We start from the raw sequence: 23,666 nt of genomic DNA on the forward strand, positions 1-23,666 counted from the left end.
GAACGTCCCCTGGTCACTGCAATATCCCCTGCAGGGGTTGTGAAATATTTCCAAAAATTGTAAAACTGAACATTCTTTTGTAAATATTCAATTATGATTTATTTCATCATTTCATTTCAGAGTTGTAATTCACTCTATTTTCCAAATGTTCGAATTTCGAAAATGCATGCTAGTAACATCTCCAATGCATTTCAGCTACACCGTAGCCTTCATCAGGGTGCATGAATCTGCAAATGAAAATGTGCTTTTAATTCATGAGGACAATAACCTTAAACATTGAAAAAGTGCAATCGCAAAGTTTTATATTGAAGTGACACGTAACAATGTTATAGCTTTGTGTGAATACGTGATTACCGACGCTAAGGGGCCGGTGACAATACTTGTGTGTGCAGGACAAATACCGATATCATGCAGAATATGTGGAGAATAATAATAAAATACAGCATGATAAGAAAGACTCGTTCTAACGGTTCTCAAGTGAGTCAAAAAGGACCCGCTTGTGCAACAATGGCGTGAAGACTTACAATCAAGTACGGACCTAGGTGACATCTGACACCGCCGGAGACGTGTTTGCGTGCAGGTTATTAAAGACCCTTGGTGACAGGATGTAACAAGTATGAATCAGACCTTGTGTGAGGTTAGAAGTGGAAAATAACAGCTATAAAACGTGCACGAATCCCGTGCCTCGGAAAATATATATATTCCTTCACTTACTTGGAATATGAACTAACACGTCCTTCCTATTCCTCAAAGCTTCCTAATGCCACCAACATAGTCGATGGACTATATTCCAGTAGTAAGCATAATCATGGGGGCAATTTTTAGAGTGTAGGTGAATGTGAACCAAGCCCTGAGTAAACTACAGTGAACAATGAAAAAGGACTAAATTCAAAATTACTAACAAAATGAACATTCAAAAGTGTTGAAGTGTCATGTCAACAATTACTTTCACAATCCCTGCAGGGGATATTGCAGTGACCAAGGGACCTTCCCCAAGTTAGGGGCCCGCTTGTTTGATAATCATCCAGTGATTGTCATTGTTTTCTAAAAGTTTCTGAGTGTCAAACATACACACCAAGATACCACTAGAAGTTAAATTAGTATACTTTGTGATTAAATTTTTTAATATATATTATGTGAGTGGCTGTGTGACTGTGTGTATCTGTGTGTGAGTGAATGTTAGAGTGTGTAAGTGGGTGTGTGAGTGCCTGTATGGGTAAATAAGTGGGTGTGTGAGTAGCTGTATTGTTTATGATAAACTTGTCCGAGAACCTGTGCTCACCCTTGGGTAGCTTGGCAAAGAGCAGTCAGGCCTATCCTCAGGGTGAAAGTGTAAAATAGTGGCACAACACCACCCTTGCAAGACACTGCATATGCTACAAACAGACTCCACATCTTATGTAAAAAGCAATGGTCTTACACATTAGATATATACTTTGCAGTTATATGCAATTGTAGAACTATCCCTTTAGCAGCAGAACGGCATGAATATAAATGCACTATTCATAGGTACTAATAACACATGCCTTTCCCAATATTGCATACACCTTTCAGTTGCAATGGTCAATAAATCACAGGTTTTGACTTTGCCTCGGGCCAAGCCCCTCAATCACCCAGATGGCACCAGCCAATGACACAGGTTGCCCCTTCTCGTGACACTTTGATTAGATTGTCACGGCCACCTACAGTGCAAGCGAATAGTCACTGGGTTTTGTACATCCATATTAGGCCTTTAGGCACTCAATGGCACCTTCAGGAGTGTGGGTAATATCTTCCTCATAGGCAAGAAACTGTGAAACCCCTCTGGCAGAGGTGCGAGCTGCAGTTGCTCCAGGCAGCCAATCGTTGGTGCCCACAAGGCACAATGAGACTCCTTGGGTCCAGTCACAATATTTTCCAGAAAAGGGTACCTTGCGGCATGGGTCCGAGTAGAGGGAGCCAACCACCTCAGATGGAGGCCGCAATATCAGACACTGTCATCATCCCGATCTGGAGGTCAGAGAGAGTCTAGGCTTCCAGTGCCTTCAGCAAACTCAGCACATGTCACCCTATATCCCTCAGACAACATACGCTATGGAGTGCAAGATAAGTCAGGTTTCAGGTTGCAAGCACTCATGTTTTGGCAGCCCAGGTGGGCCACTGATTTTTACCAGCACACTCCTATGCACAGTGTGATTACAGCATATGTGAGGATGGTCCTTGTCCCAACCAACAATCATTTCCACCCGTTTCTGCCACATCCTGCGTGTTCCTTTCAATCTTGTGAAAATGGGAAGAGCCTTTCTGTCACTGGGATCTCGTGGACAGGAGGCCAGCGAACCAGCCCTGGAAGAGTGCTTTGGGAACCGGGCCATGAGAGTTGGCAATTTGTTGCAGTCCAACAACCTCCAGACAAAATCCAGAAAGTGATAATCCCCTTCCTGGAGCATGACAAGCCCCAGGCCACCACAAGTCTGCGGATAATTCAGTTTCTGTCCCTCCCGTCTCAATGGTTCCTCTTGTCGATGTCCCAGCATCGAACCAGCATAGTATGGTTCCAATCCCAAAAGTGTCTCTAACTCGTGTGGGCAGAGCCACAGTAGTTATACCCACAATTGCCTTTGAAGATGAGATCAGTTCAAAAGGTCACCTTTGGAATTCAAACACCCTCTCTGAATGTTGTCCTGTCTGTCACTCTACCCCGAGAGGTTGAATTACTATCTTTAGTGAGGCCAAGACTCTGCCCACTGGAATGCAGGTTTCAATTCCAGCCCTTGGATATGTCCCAGGTGGCCCTTCAGATTTAGAGGTCTGAAGTTTCACCTGAGCCTCTAATGTATGGCTTTCTATCAGGAATACACAGATGTATCTGTCTCCCCAGCCAGCACCCAGATGTGAATTGGAGAAAGGCTGATGAGATTAAAAATGCCCACTTTCCCAAGGTGATATTTCCACATTAGTAATGTTGAATCCACTTTCACTACTGGAGAGGATTTGCCATTACAAACTAATCAATATCTAACACTATAAACCAAGGTCCTGTGCACACGTTAAGGGTAATGGGGTTTTGTGTCAAAACCCAACAGTTAGATACAGTTCGTTGGAAGAGCATAATAAAAGAGTCGAGATCCAGCGGTGCTTGAAGAATGACTTATAGTTCAGTCTTGATGAGTACATTCGAAAATAAAACAAGCCGATACGTGTTTCGTCACATCATGTGAAGATATGACTCTTCAAGGTTTGGGTTCTCTTATGTGAGTAGTGGGGACGTAGGTCCAGCGGGATAGAAACTGGGCTGTGTTGTATGGCTGAAGCGGGAAAACATGAAGTAGCGGGTACTTTTGGGCGGGTATGCCGTGAAATCACAAGTCCTTATGGGCGGATATGCCGTGGGGAAGCCTAAGAGGACGGAGGCGCCCAAGGCCCACGATCTAAAGATCGCGTCTCACGAAGATATGTGGCGGTAGCAGTGGTCTCAGAGCCGGGTGTTGGGTCTCAATATCAAACACTATACTGCTTCTCTTCTGCACGTAGGAAATACTGCTCAATAGCCTTTCCCTAGATTCCCAGTGTTAATCAATGCAAGAAGCAGATCCCATCAAACCACACACACCATCCAGTGTCATTCACTATCATTGCATGTAGAGCAACCGCACACATGCCCTACTTCTTCCTGACACCTCACCATGTCCCCATGGAGTACTCTGATGTAGAACAAAGCATGCAGAACCTTGTCAATGCCAAGCTGGATAACAGTAACCTGCAGACACAGGCCCCACCCAAGCAAATCTGTGGCATGTTTAAAGAGCTGTCTCTGTGGGTGGCACAATCAGTGCTGCAGGCCCATGGAGGAGCATTTTAGTTACATGTCCTAGGTAAGTTTTATACCCCTAGACAAGGGACTTACAGCTAACTAAAATCTCATATATACACCAATCACCAGTACTTGTATGACATTCACACCACTTTGGCACTGAATAACAGTGTCAAAAAGGCTCAAAGTCTTAAGGTTAGCACCTGACTGTGTGGGTATGTGAGTGTGTGTGTGTGTCTGCCTGTATTGTTCTGTGAGTGGCTGTGTGGGTATGTGAGTGGGTGTGTGAGTACCTGTGTGGGTCTGTGGGTGGGTCTATGGGTGCCTGTGTGGGTCAATGAGTGGATGTACGAGTGGCGCTATGGGTCTATGAATAGGTATGTGAGTGCCTATGTGGGTTTGTGAGTGGGAGTCTTGGGGGTTGTATGTGTGTGTAAGTGGGTCTATGAGGCGTTATGTCAGTGGGTTGGTGTGTGAGTGGATGTATGGATAGGTGAATGGATGTGTGAGTGGTTGTTGGGTGTGTGAGTTGGTGTGTTAGTGATTGCATCAATCTCTAAGTGGGTGTGTGAGTTATGTCAGTGAGTGAGGGGTGTGTAAGTGGTTATATGTGTCTGTGAGTGGGGGTGTGAGTGGATGTATGGGTGAATGAGTGGGTATATGAGAAGTTGTAAGGTTCTTTGTCTGTGAATGATGTCATCAGTTATGTAATTTTAGATGTCATCAGTGATGTCACTGGCCACAACATGAGTGATGTAATATGTGAGGTCATAAGCAGTGCATTGCAGGGTCATAAGATATAGTTAGCTCAGGTTACTATAACTGCTGAATTTCTATGGTTTTGTACGAGTACCATCTGAGCCTAACTATAATGTCTCTATAACCTTTGGCTTTTATCAGTGCATTTCTATGTTTTTTAAAATTATATCTCTTAACAACCGTGTATACCTTTGCTCTTTTCAGTGAAATTCAACTTTTTTTTTAAATTCTATTTCACAATTGTAACTCCCCTGTGACCTTTGTTTTTTCACAGAATTTCTATGTTTTTTTATTATTATTTCCTAACTACAACATCCCATTAACCTGTATAATTTCTAAGGTTTTTTACATTTTGTTTCCGAACTGTATTCTGTAACCTTTGAGAGTGGGTGTGTGAGTGGTCATATAGGTCATTGAATGAATGTGAGTGGCTGTATGGGCTGTGAGTGAGTGTTTGAGTGGCTGTGTTATTGGGTGCAGGAGTGTTTCAGTAGGTCTGCGAATGGGTGTGACAGTCTCTGGGTTGGTCTGTGAATGGGTGCATAAGTATGTTGGTGGTTGTATGACTGGGTGTGTTAGTGCATGTGTGGCTCTCTGAGATGCTGTGTAACTGTCTCAGTGGGTCTGTCAGTGGATGTGTATGTGTCTGAGTGGGTATGTGACTAGGTATGTGAGTGTCTGAGTGGGTCTCTTAGTGGGTGTGTGACTTTCTGCATGGGTGAGAGATGGGTGCACTGAGTGTCCGAGTGGGTCTCTGAGTGGGTGCATGTGTGTCAATTGGTCTGTGAGTGGATGCACGAGTCTCTGAAGAGTGGGTGAGTGGGTCTCTGAGTGAGTGAATGAGTGTCTGAATGGGTTTGTGAGTAGATGCATATGTTTCTGAGTGGGTCAGCAAATGGGTGTGTCAGTGTCTGAGTGGGTCTGTAAATGGGTGCATTCGTATGTTAGTAGGTGTATGACTGGGTATGTGAGTGCATGTGTGGCACTCTGAGTGGGTAATGTGAGTGCCTGAGTGGGTCTGTGAGTGGGTGCATGAATGCCTGTGTGGATCCGTGAGTAGGTGCATGAGTGTCTCACTAGGTCGGTGAGTGGATGTGTCAGGGTATGAGTGGGACTCTGAGTGGGTAAGTAACTGTCTGTGAGGGTCTGTCAGTGGGTGTGTATGTGTCAGAGTGGTTGTGTGACTGGGTTTGTGAGAGCCTGAGTGGATCTGTGAGTGCGTACATGACTGTCTCCATGGGTGAGTGACTGGGTGTGAAGTGTCTGAGTGGGTCTCTGAGTTGGTATATGAGTGTCTAAATGGGTTGGTAAGTGGAGGCATACGTTTCTGAGTGGTTCAGTGAATGGATGCATCTGTGAGTGGGTGCATAAGTGTCTGAGTAGGTTTGTGAGTGGGTGTGAGATCGACCGAGTTTTCTAACAAACTCTCCTGCTATGAATGACTTGGCTGCACTGACATGTGACTGACTGAGTTTTTCATAGCTCCTGTGACAATCACTGAGTTTAAATTAACCTAAATAAGCTAGCAACATCACATTTTGACTAGCCTGCAATGCAGCCGATTAAAATTAAACAAATCTGGCAGCCTTTCAGATGCAACCGACTGACTTCTACAAGGAGTGCTCAAATCGTTGCATACGTCTGACGTGAGGCGTCTGTGTAGCTCATCCAGTCCTGTTTTATCACATTCTTTGCCTTGTGAAATGGGTACATTTGCTTTTCCACATGCATGCATGGCTACATGTTGTGAATTAAAAGTAAAGGAGCAGTAGAAAAGTGACTAGAGGCCTCTGAATTTATTGCCAAAACCTCAGACATTCTAGCTTAAAATAAGGGAGCTTTACATGTGAATTACTTTTTTCAGAGCCATCAAGATAACTAGTTTCATGGGTGAAAAGCTATTTTTCTTATTACTACCTGGGATTAGTAGTACTGTTTAATCAATTAGAAATCCAGACCTTCTAGTCACAGAATGCATGACAGGATGAGCTTCTTACCCATGAAACTGTGGAACTGGAGAGCTCTTCATTTTCGAAGCACCGCTGGGCTTTCAGATGCACCAGATTAGCATGCGAATGACTCCGTACTGTCCACCTGGGCTTACAACACTCTAAATCAGGCCTCCAAAATGCTACACAAATGTCTCCCAATTGAGGTACAGCTTCATATCACTTCTAGAATGCATGGAACACAGACAGCTGTGATGAGGGAAATTAGAATACCACTGCCCAGTGATCAGTCTGGGAAGGCCCTGGCTGCAATTTCACATGTTGGGATAAAAACTGGGGATTTGGTTGGCTCCCAAAACCATTCGTCTCTAGAAAGAAGGATTATTTGCTGTTTTGTGGAAAAGGGACTTTGGGCCTTACTATGAATTTGGCGGTCCCGGTGACCGTTGTATCGGCAGTGGAGATTCAAGCGCAGTGAACTCAGTGGTCTGACTGCCATATAATGAGTTGAATGGATCAGCATTGCAAAGACCGCCACTGGACCGGCACGACTGCCAGCAGGCCATGACTGCCGGATTTGTGGTCAGGGAAAGGCAGCCACCATAGGGCGGTACAGGGGAGCTGCACTGCCTTTTGTATTGAGTTGCTTGTTCCACAGGCAGACTATTGCGGTCTGACAGCCCGTTTCAAGGTGGTGGTGATGAAGGATTTGGGGTGCGTACGCTCCCCTTTCTTCTTCTTCCAGACAGATTTCAACATTGGTCCTTCTTTCCAGGTACCCCCTTCACAGCAGGATCTTCACAAGGAGGATTAATACCCTTTGTGCGGCAATCTACTGGAGACTCTTATTCCTACCATATACCCATTGCCTGGACTGTTCACATATGGACTGAACCCCTGTAATGGGTATATGGTATTGTTCGACATATCATGCAATGGTGTGTATCCGACACGTATGCAGTCAAAATGCACACAGAGCCATCAATATATTTGGTAGCGATACTCACCACCGCTGCAAAGATCCCTGCCTCCACATGGCCGGCCCCTTGGTCAACTGGTAATACACCGTTTTTTTGGACTGCTAGAGCTGTGGGCTGCTGGCAGGGGCAGTTGCCTCCAATGGCGGTCGGACTACCTAACTCTAATAAGAGCCTTTCTTTGTCTCTAGGAAGAAATGAGTGATAACCTTCTTCCTGAATACCGGCTTTCAAAAACCTCTTGTGTGCTTTGCTTGATCGAAAGCCCTTCTTAGAAGTTCATGCACTGCCACAGACAAAAATGTGCTTCACTGTTAGGCGTCTATCTAAACTTTACAATTAGTATTATTTTTTTTTTTAAATAATTTTGCATCAGTACCTCAGTAGGAACACCTTCCTGCAACAAAGGAGACTCTCTACCTGTTGCTCTCAAAGCAAAGTCTGCTTTTGTCAAGGCAATGTATGTTTTTGTTCGCCATTGTTCCATTGGTGTCAACCCGTGACCTTACTGCTCTTTGCAGTTCAAGATGTTCTTCGTCTTACTAATGCACATTATTGCGCCATTGTTTATGACGGTGACAGTGAATGATAATATGCAGTGTGGTTAAACAGGGAGATCACACCACCTACATCATCCATTTACCATTTTAAAGCAACCTTCATAGGAAATCCCACTTTGGCCTTCATTTTTCTCATCTCCCGGCACAACCAGAGTAGGGCAAACAGGAATTGCTTTCCAGCCAGACTGGTAGATGTTAGCTCCAGGATTTTCAACCCTAATTTAGGTATTACCCCAAGTGATCGCTGTTCATGTAGTGTACTGGGCATCGGTCTAGAGGAACTTCTCTCTATTATTATAGTATTTACAGGGGGGCGTGGCTTGAACGCCGGCCAAGATGGTGGCGTAGCTCCGGAGCTCCGCTTTAAGCCCCATTGCTTCGTTCTTCCTCGCAGCACTGAAGGGGCTGTTTCTCATGCTGTGTGGCGGATATGTGGACCAGAACATGAGGTGCGCTGCTCGCCCTCGTTGTTTCCCGGTTCCGCATAGAATTTTGCAGAATTTCACAGAGGTGCCGTTCCCTGTAATTGCGGCCGCCATTTTGTGCGCCGGCCGCGTTTCCACACGCCGGCTGGCGGAGAAGCTCCTGATATGCCGCATTTGTCAACAAACATCCTGAATTCGGCCCTACATCAGAGGTGAGCCCTCGTTTACAGCCTGCTGTGGCGCCTGGACACTTACTTTCATTTGCGCTTGTGACCTGGCATTTCTGGCTCCGCCCGCCATTTTGTGGATTCCCTCACCTCTCCACAAGGTCCCTTTGACTATCGCAGCTTGCTCTTCCTGCGTCTTTCTAAACCCCTCATCATTGTCTGCTGCTTACATTGCGCTCTTTCCATACCACGCAAAGGCACTCACATGAACTTTTCATTTATGCTATGACTTATTCAGCTTTGTCCTACCGGCTGTGACGATGCCCTCTTATGATTACCACATAACATTGCGGACCTTGCTTTTCTCTCAGACATTCATTGCATTTTGCTAAACCTTATTTTTGTGTACCACTAAAGTTCCTGCTTTTTGCTCTTTTTCCGCTGCACCTGGACACCTGCTTATTTCATTTGACTCATTGCTTCCTCTCCACTGCTTCTTCGAGCTTTCATGGGGAAAATTCGCAATTTGAAGCTCAATTCCTCATCTACAGTACCGGTTGGTTCAAACTCTGACTCAACAAACTACTATTGTCCTAGTGTTCAAGGCAGTTACCATACCATATAAAGATCTGCAGGCATCGCTGGTTGTACATAAATTACAACATACCTCTCTTCTTACAATAAATCTAGAGTAGGGGATGTCTCAGTCTGCTGCCACTGTTAAAAATAGCCCAACTCTGATAGACAGACTTAAACAAGAACAAAACCCACATTCACCTAGTGTAACGACAGAAAAAAGGTGAGAAAGCGAGATAGCACCTCAAGGGCGCACCACCAATGGGGCCCCTGGCTGGTACTCACCAGGATGGCCCTGTTATCATCATTGGTGCCATCAAGCTATAACGGAAACGTGTCCTAAACCCAAAGAAAAGACAGTGAGTGGTGCAGTGAACACAAATTATATGTAACACAACATACAACATTCAACAATTAACATATAATATATTATGCAACTGGGACAATTTCTTTAATGGTGTTCCTTCTTGTTGCATAAGGTACATATATGAACAATAAAAAAGTAAGATGTGAATACTACCAATCGATTCACACCCTACTTACAGCCGACATGTTTCATTGCCTTGGTATCTATCAGGCAATTTCCTCAGGGCAAACCACTTTCAATGCCACTGCAAAGGACACTGGGCTTTGCGCGCCTTCAATGAACCTTGCCTCTCATACCAGCCAAGAGGATTTTAAAAGCATAACAGCCCCCATTGGTGAGCTTGGTCCAGTCTCCCTTCGTTACTGTTGCAATAGAGGAGAACAGTCCGGTGTGCACTCAGCTCTGTTCTCCTCTATTGCAACAGTAACGAAGGGAGACTGGACCAAGCTCACCAATGGGGGCTGTTATCCCTTTAAAATCCTCTTGGCTGGTATGAGAGGCAAGGTTCATTGAAGGCATGCAAAGCCCAGTGTCCTTTGCAGTGGCATTGAAAGTGGTTTGCCCTGAGGAAATTGCCTGATAGATACCAAGGCAATGAAACATGTCGGCTGTAAGTAGGGTGTGAATCGATTGGTGGTATTCACATCTTCCTTTTTTATTATTCATATATGTACCGTATGCAACAAGAAGGAACACCATTAAAGAAATTGTCCCAGTTGCATAATATAATATATGTTAATTGTTGAATGTTGTGTTACATATAATTTGTGTTCACTGCACCACTCACTGTCTTTTCTTTGGGTTTAGGACACGTTTCCGTTATAGCTTGATGGCACCAATGATAATAACAGAGCCATCCTGGTGAGTACCAGCCAGGGGCCCCATTGGTGGTGCGCCCGTGAGGTGCTATCTCGCTTTCTCACCTTTTTTCTGTCGTTACACTAGGTGAATGTGGGTTTTGTACTTGTTTAAGTCTGTCTATCAGAGTTGGGCTATTTTTAACAGTGGCAGCAGACTGAGACATCCCCTACTCTAGATTTATTGTAAGAAGAGAGGTATGTTGTAATTTATGTACAACCAGCGATGCCTGCAGATCTTTATATGGTATGTTAACTGCCTTGAACACTAGGACAATATTAGTTTGTTGACTTATTGAGTGGAGGGCGTCCTAGTTGTTTGTTTCCCTCTTTGCTCCTACCTTTTTCTCAGACTCTGACTCACCTGTTCAAGACATGGAGGAGGGTCGGTCATCAAAATCTGACTCAGTGCATGGAGCTATCCCAAATGCTTCCACCGTGGGTAAAGCGCCACCCTCTTTAGTTTCTTCTAAGCGCCTCAAAAAAGATCCACCTTCTCCTGGGAATTCTTCTTCCCCCTCCTCTATGGATCTCATACTAGAGGAACTACATGCTTTTAAACCTTTTACGGAAGCCACCACCAAAAATATGCAGGCAATGCAGGAGAAGTGGTCATCTCTGGATGCGCGTGTTCTCACCTTGGAACAATCCACAGATTCCTTGCAGTCCTCTTGCTCCCGTATTTCGTCCATGGAGGCGGAAATACTACTACTTAAACGACAGACAGAAGACTTGGAAAACAGGAATCGCAGGAACAACCTACGCTTATACGGCCTTCCGGAACTTTCAGAAGGGTCTAACCCTACCATTTTCTTCCAGTCCTTCCTTGCCAAGATTCTCGATGCACCGACCCTATCTTCCATCAACATTCAACGAGCTCACCGTCTTGGTCCTAAGGTCGCTACCAAGCCTAGAGGTGTTTTCATGCTTTTCCTCCAATATACTGACCTCCTTCAGGTCCTTTCAGCCACCAAACTCAAGAAACAGATCACTTGGGAGGGTCATCGTCTCTACATATCGCAGGATGTCTCCAAGGCCACCGCGGAACGCAGGAAGAAGTTCTTGGACATGAGGCCACAACTCAGAGCCCTTAATGCTAGATATGGTCTCCTGCATCCTTGTCTCTTTAAGGTCACTTATAAAGACAAGACAACCACCTACGAGGATCCTGCGGCCCTACAAGCTTTTCTTCATCGACATGGTCCTGATGTCATGGATATGTCCAACCCCGGTTGACTGGTCTTGTTAACTTTCTTTTTGATCTCCTTATAATATGATTCTGATCTTCTCATCGTTCGCACTGTTGATGTTCTGAAATACCTATTGTTGTCCTTATATTCGCCTTTCCTCTTTTGTACACCTATTGTTCAATCCACTCCTCTTCTTGTTTATTTTAAACCCGTGCATTTATCCTAATGTTTCTCTTCCTTCAACAGGTATTCCCCTTCACCTCATCACCCTGTTTTACCTTACTATTTTCTCGTGCTGCCTTTTGATGTCATAGTACTTGAGGTTTGGTGTTGCTCTGGATGTTGTCGTCGTCGTCTCCTGCCACCACCATCCCCCATTTCTGTTTTGGTTTTTCTTCGTTCTCGTAAGTATGTCTTTCAGTCGTTCATTTTGGACATGTACTGTCTCCTTGATCGCTATTGTTGCTGTCCTCTTTTCTACTCCTCTTATCATGCACTCTTCTCAACTTTTCTTTTCTTCGTCTTCTCTTTTTCTTTATTTTCTTCTTCTCTGTTCTTCTTTCTTCTTTTCTGGATTCAACATTGTTCTCATCCTTGACTCCTCTATATTTTCACTTTTCTCTCCTATTTTCCTCATTTTCTCTCCATTGCATTTCTTATGCATTACTGAGCATGTTGCACTCAGCTGTTTTTCTAAATTGTTTAGTTCCTTGTAGCGACATGGAACGTTAAGGGATTAAATAATCCCATTAAAAGACAGAGGGTTCTCTCGCATTTAGCAAGACTTAAAACTGAGGTTGCCCTCCTCCAAGAGACTCATCTCGCTGAACCGGAGGCTTTGAAACTTAAACGTTGTTGGGTGGGTCATGTTCTTTGTTCTCCTACGACGTCTAGGAAGAATGGTGTTGTACTTTTGTTACATAAAAAGTTAAATGTTTCCTCGATTACTCATGAATGTGATGTTGATGGTCGTTGGCTCATTGTTAATTTACTCATTGATAACATCCCACTCACCCTTTTTAATGTGTATGCTCCTACTGGAATCGATAGATCCTTTTGGCCTGCTATCTCTTCCAAGTTGTCTTCCCTTTCTGGAGATTACATACTTCTCGGTGGAGACTGTAATCAGATTGTTGATCCCTTCCTTGACCGACACTCGAAAGTCACTTTTGTTCCCTCTAGAAAGCACACGCAGTTTGTGAACTCCTTTCAAAACAACGCCTTAGTAGATATTTGGAGACTGTGCAATTCTGATGTTAGAGAATATCGTTTTTTCTCCCCTCCTCATCAATCCCAATCCCGCATTGACCATATCTTTCTAAGTAAATCCTTGTCCCAGCACGCTATTCGTTCTGAAATTGGCTCCATCTTACTCTCTGACCATGCCCCAGTTTTTGTAGATCTTGACCTACTCCCATTCTCTCCCCACTCTGGCAGATGGCGATTTAATAATGCTTTACTTTTGGAACCCACCTTTTGTACCGAATTCACTGCCTTTGCCAAGGAATTTTTTCTTTTAAATCAAACCCCTGACTCCCCCTTTGTTATGGTTTGGGATTCATTCAAAGCAGCCTTCCGCGCTGCCCGTGGCTAAGCTATGGAGAACATAAAGGCAGAGGCTGACTATTTGAGATGAAGACAAGTTGTCGAAAACTCCATAGCTAAATTTTGATTGATATTTTTCGAAATCCCCCTTCTTCATTCATGAAATGGCCCCGGGAGCTGGCCCACCCAGGGCTACATTGTTAACAAGCGCAGGAGACAAACTTTTTTATTTTTTTTTAAATGCCACAGATTGGTAGCTCCGTCGGGGTTCTGTGGCAAATATTTTTTTTAAAGTGCTTTGTTACCCTGTAAGGGTACTTCTGGTACCCTAGGACCAGAGTTAAGGGGCCAGTATATTGCAACCTTGCCCTTTTTCTTTTTTTTTTCTAACCTGTTTTCAGGGATTCTGATGATGCTGAGCCAACTTGGATCTTCAGCCAACACTTCCAACACTTCACGGTTAAAGTGTTGGCAGCCAATGAGATCTCAGCACGAGATCGGGAGGGTTTGCAGAGCATTCCCGTTGCTAGATATCCACATTTGTTAATTCTTTAATCTCTCTGAAACTACTAAACGGATTTGAACCAATTTGTAAAAAGTTCACTTTCTGGACCAACAGCTAGTTTTCTGCCAAAGTTTGTGTAATTCCGTTTGGCAGTGCGGCCTGTAGTCGTGTCTAAGATTTCTATGGGAATGAACATGGGAAATGCACTTTTTTACTCTCTTTATCTCTGCCTGCTTAACGGATCACCCCAAAAGTTTCCATGCTCATTTAAAATTACAGGCACGTTGTTTATGGAAAGTTTGGCGAAGATTTGTCAAACAGCGCAAAAGATATAGGCAAGTCTAAAAAGGCTTTTCCTATGGAAACCTGGTCCTTATCTATACTACTATTATAAAGAGAGAACAGAAACCTTTTGGCAAGGTAAACTCGGGAACCACAGCGCCAATCCACACACCCAATACATTGTTGGAATCCTCAGGGTGTGTAGATGGACATAGGCGACATAAAATAAAAATAAAACGTAAATTAAAAAATTAAAATTTAAAAACAAAGTAGTCCCCTAAAACTAGCGCCGGCGCGACGTTGTGCTGACCGCGACCTAGACGTGCGTGATGACGACAGGCGGGGAGGAGCGGTGACGAGCGGCGAGGAGTGGCGGTGAAGTCCGGAGAGCGGGGAGGAGCGGCGGCTCAGGTAAGGCAAAGGCGAGGCGGGAGGCGGTCTGGGCAATGTCGGGGCGGACGGTGTCCCGGCCGGGAGTGCAGAGAAGCCTAAAAGAGGAGTGGCGGTGGAGCGGAGCCTCAGGTAAGGCAAAGGCGAGGCGGGAGGGGGGTGGGAGGCAAGGCGGGAGGGAGGCGAGGCGGGAGGCGGGAGGGAGGCGGGTGGGAGGCGGTCTGGGCAATGTCGGGCGGGCGGGGGCCCGGGCGGGAGTGCACAGAAGCCTAAAATGCTGCCCCCAGCCCCCTTCTGCCCCGGGCAACGCCGGGGCGGGCTGCTAGTTATAACTAAGTTTGTATATATTTAGGATTGGAGAGGGGTATATGGTGGTAAGGGTATTTTAGGGTTTAGGACTGGGTATGGGCAGAGTGGTAAGGGAATATTTAGGGTTTAGGGTTTGGTAGGGGTATAGGGTTCCAAGGGTATTTTGTTCAAGGTTTTAGGGTTAAGTGATGGGTAAGGGCATAGGTTGTTAAGAGCATTTTTAGAGTTAATAAGTGGGTAGAGGCATAGGTGGCAAGGATATTTTTAGGGTTTAGGGGTGGGCATGGGCAGACGAAATGAAAACAATACATTAAAAACTATATATATTCTCACTGAAAAAAATCCAAAGGTTGAAGTAGTGTTTTTGTTAGGTGAATATGTTAGTGACAACATTAACTTTTTGAGGGGAAACAAAAACACAAAAATGTACCAGTTATGGTTAGCAGAGCTAACTATAACTTGCACCCCCAACATGCACTGCTTAAGGCCTCGCAAATTACGTCATTCATGATATGTTGTACAACATCATTTATGACATCACTCATGAGATCTCAAATGACTTCATTGATGATGTCACTGATGACATCATCCAATGAGTGTGCTAGTTTGTTTTATAGTTTACATTGTGGTGGGTAACCATCATATTATGTCCCCACCCAATGTTGTGCTACCTGTGTCCAGCTAATGGGCTTGAGTATTTACAAAACACATTTGCTCCTAATGCATTATATGTGTATAGAGGTAATCAACATATAATAAATCTTTGTATTGAAGAGTAACTCTGTGTGCAGATGATAGTTGACGACTTCTGTCCAGTATGTTCCACACACGTTTTCTGATTCTGCAGAAAATGTTTTCAATAGGGCAACGATTTATTAGACAGTTATTAGACAGAATTGTCTTAGCCTTACAATTTTACATAATGTAGAAGACTGTGTGAGCCAGGTACTAATATATGTATATGTGTTTCTTTTGCTTCAGAAAATGGGCTACTTGTAAAGCTTTCACCACAGTAGGCTGCAGGAAGTATAATCTTTACTACCTTCAGACCTTGGTTACTTTAAGTGAATAGTGTATTTATTGATAGGCGTTGCAGAGAGTGTACACTGTTCGTAGTAGATGCTTTTAAAAATCTGTGGTGTATTTCTTATGAGGGTTTCACTGTCTTTAACCAGTGTAGTACAGAGTAAACTCTCTCCATAGAGTAAATACTGTTTACAGTACGCGCTTTTCTGCTCATATCCACTTCATTTCTCACTGTGTGTTTGGTGACTGTTAGGAGTTTGATATAGATAAAAGTGTTGGAAGTAGTGAATTCATTTAACAGACGTTGAGTATCTTGAGTAACTTGGCTTTCTCTGAACAGTGATATACATATTGAACACCATGTGCAATGAGGGTTTCCCATATATCTGTAGTTGATTGCTAATGTGAGCTAGGCTACCCATGAAGTATATGGTATGCAGTCAGTCTTACACATTACCCATGCTTGCTACACCAAGGGAATTGTACTTTTGATGGCCTTAATGATGCTTGATATTATTCTGAGCTATTTTGCACTTACTTTCATGCCTCTAATGTCATACTAGTCTATGGAGCAAAATGTACAAGAGAAGCTTGGATGAAGTCATTTGTGATGTCATCAATGATGTCCTGTGAGATGTCATCATTAATTTCATAAAAGAGGTCAAAGAACATGTCACGAGTGATGTATTTTGTGAGGTCATAAGCAGTGCGTGGCAGGGGCGCAAGTTATAGCTCTGCTTACTATAACTGATAAATTGTTGTGTATTTTTTAGCCAAAACATTAATGTTGTCACTGACATATTCACCTAACTGTAACATTATGTTAACCTTTGTTTTTTTCAGTGAATTTTGAAGATTGTTTTTGGTTTAACAAAAACAGGTCATTTTATCACATCTAACTAAAAAGTTGCTTTAATCTTTGTTTTTTTCAGCGATTTTTTAGGGCTTTTTTAATGTATAATACTATGTTATTACCATACTTAAAGCCAACCCCTCCGCGTCGGGGTCTGCAGCCAAATCCCCAGCAGGCAGCCATCCCCACACTACACATGGCTTTTGCCGTATGCAGCATAAGGTTGGCTTTCAGGACCAGGGACCCCAACTGGGTGCCAAATGCAAGTAAAATGAGGAAAAGGGGCCATATGGCTCACTTCCCAAGCCTCTTTAGACTCGGGGGCCCCATGCCCTTAAAACTTGTTTTGTTTAAAAGGGAAGGAGGTGCTGCACGGCCCCGTCCCTTAGACTTAACAGGCCCTAAGAACCCCATCCCCCCAGGTACAAAATCTAGGGGGAGGATGGTGTGGAGCCTCTTCCCCAAGCCTTATTAGTCCGTGGGGACCCCATTCCCCAGGGCTAACTATAATAAACAAGCATTTGCAATGCAATAGGTTTTTCATTTGCAAGATTTTAAGCTATTGGCATTGTAAATCAGAATGCTATTTATTTATCTGTTTTGATAATTAACACATAAATAAAAGGCATTGTCATTTACAATGCCAATAGCTCAAACCCTTGTAAATGTGAGATCTATTTCACTTCAAAGAAGCGGCCTCCATTGTCCCGGGCTGCATGGAAAGTGAAAGCACGCATGGCCTGCTGAATGTTACAGGAAAGCATGTTATGCCTGCAGTATGGGAAACTCATTAAAGAAAATAGTGCTTACAGACAGACGGTGTAACAACAGACGTAAAAGGGCCAGTCCTCATGGGAGTTTGCAAATGAAGACAAGTCGGTACTAAGGAGGGACTAACAAGCCTATTAACGAATCAGAAGCCAGCTTTTACAAAGGACAATAACACAAGCCAATGAAATATGGGCAGAGTGGGCGGAGCTTCAAGTCCATACTCTATAACAGCATGCCTCACAGAGCAATGCATGCACTGCCCAGGCTCAACCTAAAAAGAATTAATGTGTTTAGTCAAGCTCAGGAATTTTATTACCCTTCTTCAGCACAAATATTCATGTGAATAGTGAAATCAGTAAAACTCATTCAAAAACCTGTTCTTTATATTTTCCACCTCCTCATTCACATTTTCGCCTGAAAATGGTGGGAAGTTGGGCAAACAATCAAATCCATCAGAATGTGTTCATTTTTAAAACTATGCAGTAAACTCTTTAAATATTTAAACAGGAGCAGATCACAATAATAAAACAGTCAGAATTTAGCAATTTAGAATTCATGCTGCAGGACAATTCTAGTCAAAAGTTCATTCACTGCAGAAGTTAATCGGTAGGAAAAATCAGAGAGTGAGCGGGTGATCATTTCCTGATTTCATGCAGCTGAATGTTTCTAGCTGGAGTCCAGAGTTAGGTCACTGGTTTAAGAAGAAAGTGTGGTTTCCACATAATGCCTGCATCACAGACACTAAGGTTCAAGTCGGACTCAACCAACGTGTTCTACTTGTACGTCTGGACCATGTCTATATACCGTCAACTTAATGCTGGAATTTTGTTTTATAAGAAGTCGAATGACAAGTTACAATTGGTTTGTACATTAGAAAAAAATGGTTGTGGGCACACTCAGTAAAGAAAAATCTCATCATTGGCTCAACTCTCGGCACTGAATTCTCCAGGGCTTCTTCTCAGCAGGTGGGAAGTGATGCAGGCTTAAAGCTCAAGGCAGAAAGGCCGTTTAGCACTTTAAAAACTGGTCAGCCCCTAATTCTCAGGTGTTATTGGGTGGGCAGTAGGTATGGGGTCGGGGTAATTACATGTACTTGGTAGGAATGGGGTAAAGCGAGGGGGTATTTTATGCAAGGGGTGCAGAGTCAGACACTGGATATGTAATGCTGAAACATTACCCTCAGTGCCCCTTGTGGAAGAGTAAATGGTTTGCAGCTACTGCAAAGGACCACTAAAGCTGTGTCTCTTTTCTACATTTTGTGAGTAAAGCTCACAATTGTTTTTTTTATTTTTTACTGCAATGTTGGGAGCCGACGTACTTCGCAAATGATCACTCTGCTATTCTCAGTTCAAATTGCAAATGTTGTAGTCCATGTCTTTCCTGATAACCAGAACCTCTTTGTTTCAATTCAGGCCATTATTCAGCAGTATGACCCCAATGTATGAGGGATCTGGGAGATTTAACACTGTGACAGGATCATTGAAGGCCCTCTATTATTTTAGGTTGACAAAGTGCAAAGGTTGCCCTTACTTTACTGATTTTTTAGGATGCTGTATGTGGCAGCTGGATTTCAGTCTCAGCTCTGCCCATTATTTGGGCCCTGTGAGTGTGAAATTACTGATGGCCATTATTGTGAGGGCAGATTGGCTGTGTTAACTTTAAGTTCAATTTCCAGGTGTGACTAACAAGGCATGAGTGAAGTGGGGACTGTACTCCGACAAAGTGCTATACCCACAGGGAAGATATCAAGATGAAAGACTCCAAAGGAGGTGTGATGTGTCTACAGCATGGCGGGTGCAATTGTCCGAGGAGGCCTGGCAGCTGTAGGTGTTACACTTGGAGTTTGATTCCCATTTTAATTTAGGGCCCTTCATTAATATGGTGGTTTCGCTTCAGGCAGCCAAGGTCCTCTGTGCACATGTAGTTCCTCTTGAGAGTGGCCCTGGGTTCATTTTGGGAGGCTTGATCCTTCATGGTCAACTGAACCCTGATGGTTTCAATATTTATTACACATTGTAAGACTAGGAGCCATGAGTGGAAGGTTTGGTTTTCATGGTGCAGGCTGTCGGATAACATATTTTCTTTAGGTCATCACACTTGGTTAGGGTGACAAGGCATCTCGGTTTTGCCAAGACAGTCCCGGGTTCCCCCTAGATTTCCCACCAGACTTCAGCAAAGTTAGTCCCGGTTTTCAGGTAGAGAGCGACTAAAAACAGCCAGAGGCACGTTTGCATGCGTTGTTAAGCAGAACAAGTTAGCTGCCCTTATTATAAAGAAATGTATTAACATGTAAGACTGTGGGCTTAAAAATAGCGTTTTATTTTGTGCCTCATTGTCTGTGTTTCTGTGTTAATGAGCAATGCCATTCTGTGCCCCTCGGATAAAACTGTAGTACTTCTGTTTTTGTGCAATGTCCTGTTTTTTTTATTTTTTATTTCAAAATCTGGTCACGCTACACTAGGTTCCCTGTCACTCACCAATTGTCTTCAATCTGGATCTTTGCATAATCGAAGTTTCCATTGGCCGGTTGTGCAGTGGTAGTGTGGAGCAGATTTAGTGCATGGCTTGTCCTAAACTGTAGTGAAGTGATTTTTCTGCCGCACAGCTGGGGTACATCGCAAGTATCACCGACATCTTCCATCCTGTTCTGTTACATTATGAAAATGAGCTTGCATCTTAGTTTAGCAGATTTCCTAATGCCTTCAACACTAACATTGGCAGAGTTTTCAGAGCCCGTGCGCCATAATTGCAATGCATGTTGTCCTATTCAGCAATCTAAAAACTGGTTTTATTTTGCTCTAATTTTGCTCATTTAGCAAGTATGCCTGGGCGCCATCAATTTATATTTGCGCACTACCAGGATGTGGCTAGATGGGTTTACACACTAAGCAGAGTTATGAGAACGGTGGGCAGGCTGAAGATGACAATTTGTCTTGTGGGTGTTGACACACTGAGCATCATTGATGTGGCTTTTCAAAGGTCACAATGTTAGCGTACAATGTACCTCTGCTCTGAGTTAAGCAAGGTTCTACTAAAGTGTTACATGTTTTGTTAATACAAACGCTAAAACTAAAGTTGTTCGGCTCAGGCTTATGGTGTGCATATTTCATCTGCAATTACTACACAATGGAAATATAAAAATACTGGAACTGAACATGGGTTCACGAAACTGCAATAAGTCAAGTACTAGCTTAACAATGTCTTTAGAGGGAGGAGAGAAAGGTGCTCAAACAGTTCATTCATATGGAGGGTAACTTGTTCATCTCATGCACAATAAATGCCAAGGATCAAAATTATTCTGTTCACATTCCACACTTATAATTGTACATACTCTGTACTGTTACCCTAATATGCTGATGTTTTCTCCTAAAAGTAAAGGACGTTGATATTACTGAACACAACCGGATTCTTACTAATGAAAACACAATAGATTTCATATTCCAATAAATCTACGGGCATATTAGCAAGAACCTCGTTAAAATTATCGCCGTTTTAGCGGCAGAAAACTGCTGCTAAAACTGCGATAATAGACTTGCTAATATGCGTTATAGAATTCCAATAGAAGCCCAGGTTAGATGTCCTGCACATCTAACCTGGGCCTCTATTGGAATTATATAACACATATTAGCAAGCCCATTATCGCCGTTTTAGCGGCAGTTTCCTGCTGCTAAAACAGCGATAATTTTAACGAGGTTCTTGCTATATGCCCCTAATTTTTAACTGGTGGAAGTGTGCTTGTCAAGGACTATCCAAAGACATGGTTGCTCACCAGGGTTACATAGTTGGGCACCTTCTCTAAGTGTCAGGGTTTTCTTTCAACCTGGACACTGTGATTGTGTGTTGTGATTATGTGATCAGAGGCCTGATGCCCATTCTGCGGCAGTCAAGAAGCATTGCACACTTTCATGAATGACCTTAGCCCTTAGATTTGTTTGATACATTGATTGTGCACTCACTGGAGATCTGCACAGATGAGGATGGCGTTCATTTTACAAAACAAGGGGGCATATTACCAACGATTTATCGCTAACTAAGCTTAGCAACGATTTTTTTATCGCTAAGCATCGCCGGAAATTATCGCTGAGATAACGTGCTATTAGCTACGTTTATCTCCAAAGCGATAATTTTTCCGGTGATAGCGTGAATATCGCTGAGAATACATTGATATTCACGCATTAGCGACTAAATGCTCTTAGCCAAGTTATCCACCTCCCATTGGATAACATGACTAAGAACTGGTCTGGGCAGGTGTTAGTTTTTCGCGATATTCGCGCTTAGCCTGCCTTGCTAATAGGCGTTAGCGACGTTAGCGACTACTTTCAGTCGCTAACGGGTTGGGAATGCCCACTTTGCATGTCATTAGCGATAATTATCGCTAACTTGCAAAGCGGGCCCCAAACTGCTCGCTATTGCTTCAAAGCTGTCGCTAACATCAGTTAACGACAGCTTGCTAATTGGGCGATAGTATTACTGCCGCTTAGCGGCTGAAAAAGACCGCTAAAGAGGCGAAAATAGCATATCAACAGCACTGATAATATGCCCCAAGATGTGGGTGGTTTTCTTTTGAGACACATTAGTATCGTTTTGATAGTCTTCTTTATTGACAAGGTGCATCTTTCTGACGTGAGACCGGTGTCGGCTAGGGCTACAAACGTTTGTGTGGTTGCACATGCATCTTCCGCAAATTGGTTCATGATGTCAATTTGGACAGTGTTGTTCCTAATTTTGTAAGCGTATTTGCTTACAGGACTGTGAGTGGTTTCATTAATCATATTTCCATGCAATATAATTTCGTGATGGTATTGCTAAGCTGAAGTACTTCTTCTCTTTGATGTAATTATCAATTAGCTGGTCGTTTGCTCTTTTTAGCCGTCTGTGGACAGCTCAGATTAGGTAAGGATCATGGCATGGGTTTGTCAGAAGTTGTAAGTTGTTATGTACTTCATCTCCTGGTGCTTTAGTGTGAGGCTATTCTGTCTCTTAATTTCCAGCCCGACCCATTGAAAGAATGTGCAATGTGAATGCTGCTAATTGGCTTTTCCCAAACCCCGGAACCTACTTTTGTTGGTTATGACGAGGGGAATAAGATTCAGGTACTGCATCTCTTGGCTATGGGTCATTGGAACCTTGTAGGTGGGGTAAGAACATAGTTTAGTCTAGAATCTTTTCACCCTTGAACATGGCAATTATGGGTTTTTACAAACTTTCCTCCAGGTTTAGGCCTGGAGATTATCAAGGGGCACATCTCCTTTGCTACTGACTCTGTGACAATGATCTAATCCATCTATGGGGTTGAGGTACACATTTAGGGAGCAATTGCATAGCCATTCGGACTGATGTAGGAAAGAGCTGATGGGACTGGGTGGCAAAAGAGTGGTTTCTGTTAGATAGTTTTTTTCTCTTTTTTAGTCAAAGAGTGAATAGATTATATACCTCACCCCATTGACATCATGGAATTCATTCGATTTTAGGAATGCATAAGTACACTTTTAAAGCTAAAATGAGCAGTGCTTTATCTTCAGAAATAAAAGAGGTGTTAACTATTTCAATACCAACATTGCAAATAGTGGAACTCTGTACTAGTTAGTACCCTTCACTTCAGCCTCTGCCACAAACTCCTAGTTACACTTTCTTTGTAAACAGAGACACCTCAAGCCACTCCTAGAAGTTTGGACAACTGGAGCCAGCAGCATGTGGCATACTAGGATTTGCAGTTTATCTTTTAACATTGTAGATGCTGTGGGTAAACAGCCAGGTGACATGGAAAGGTGTGATATCTGTGCATGCATTTATAAATGATGGCTTCTCTTGGGATTAAGTGCACAGCTTATAGTAAAGGGAAGCAGAGGCATGTCCTACTGACTGTACCCCTAATAAACCATCTTGTGGGATTCAGTCGCTACTTACGTTTTTTATACTGAAGAGCTCCCCTGTTGTACCACTGAGCTCAACATTTTTTTGCGTCTCTATCTCAGAGGCTCCTTGCAAGATGGGTCAGAAGATCAACAAGATAATGTCAGCATACCTGCTGCGGGCACTCAGAGGAGCCAGAGCCCTCTATGTAAAGCTGTTGCCATATCTGGCTCATATTCTCTGTGAACTGGGCCTACCCGAGGACAAAGGCAGGACACTGTATTGTGTGTTGTGTTCCACCTATGTACAACGAACAGGGGGTGTTTTCGGTGAATATTGGAGTCTTCACTAAGAAACATGCCCAGGTAATTAAAACATGCAATAATCACTGTCCTGCGTGCCTTGAAACCGGAGGAAAGGACCCCTACAGGTACCTCAAGGCACACAAGCCCTTACCTTACAACTCCCCTCAATTATTTCACCCCATTTCAACTCACGAAAAATTACTTCAC

General features: G+C 43.5%; 1 protein-coding gene across 23 annotated transcripts in view; it reads left to right on the plus strand.

Moving 5' to 3' along the window:
- LOC144755528 (polymeric immunoglobulin receptor-like) overlaps nucleotides 1-23,666 on the plus strand; it is a 348,962-nt gene that overhangs the window by 130,081 nt on the left and 195,215 nt on the right. For 13 of the 23 annotated variants that reach the window (XM_078644541.1, XM_078644549.1, XM_078644544.1 and 10 more), the window contains one exon: nucleotides 11,867-12,024. The exons of the other annotated variants lie outside the window; for them this stretch is intronic. In XM_078644541.1, the coding sequence (XP_078500667.1) occupies nucleotides 11,960-12,024 (65 nt within the window). In that variant the 5' untranslated portion in view covers nucleotides 11,867-11,959. The remainder of the gene's footprint in view (nucleotides 1-11,866; nucleotides 12,025-23,666) is intronic. 23 annotated transcript variants of the gene reach the window in all.

Source organism: Lissotriton helveticus, chromosome 5_1 (genome assembly GCF_964261635.1).
Source record: "Lissotriton helveticus chromosome 5_1, aLisHel1.1, whole genome shotgun sequence".
In the NCBI taxonomy this organism is placed as follows: Eukaryota; Metazoa; Chordata; class Amphibia; order Caudata; family Salamandridae; genus Lissotriton; species Lissotriton helveticus.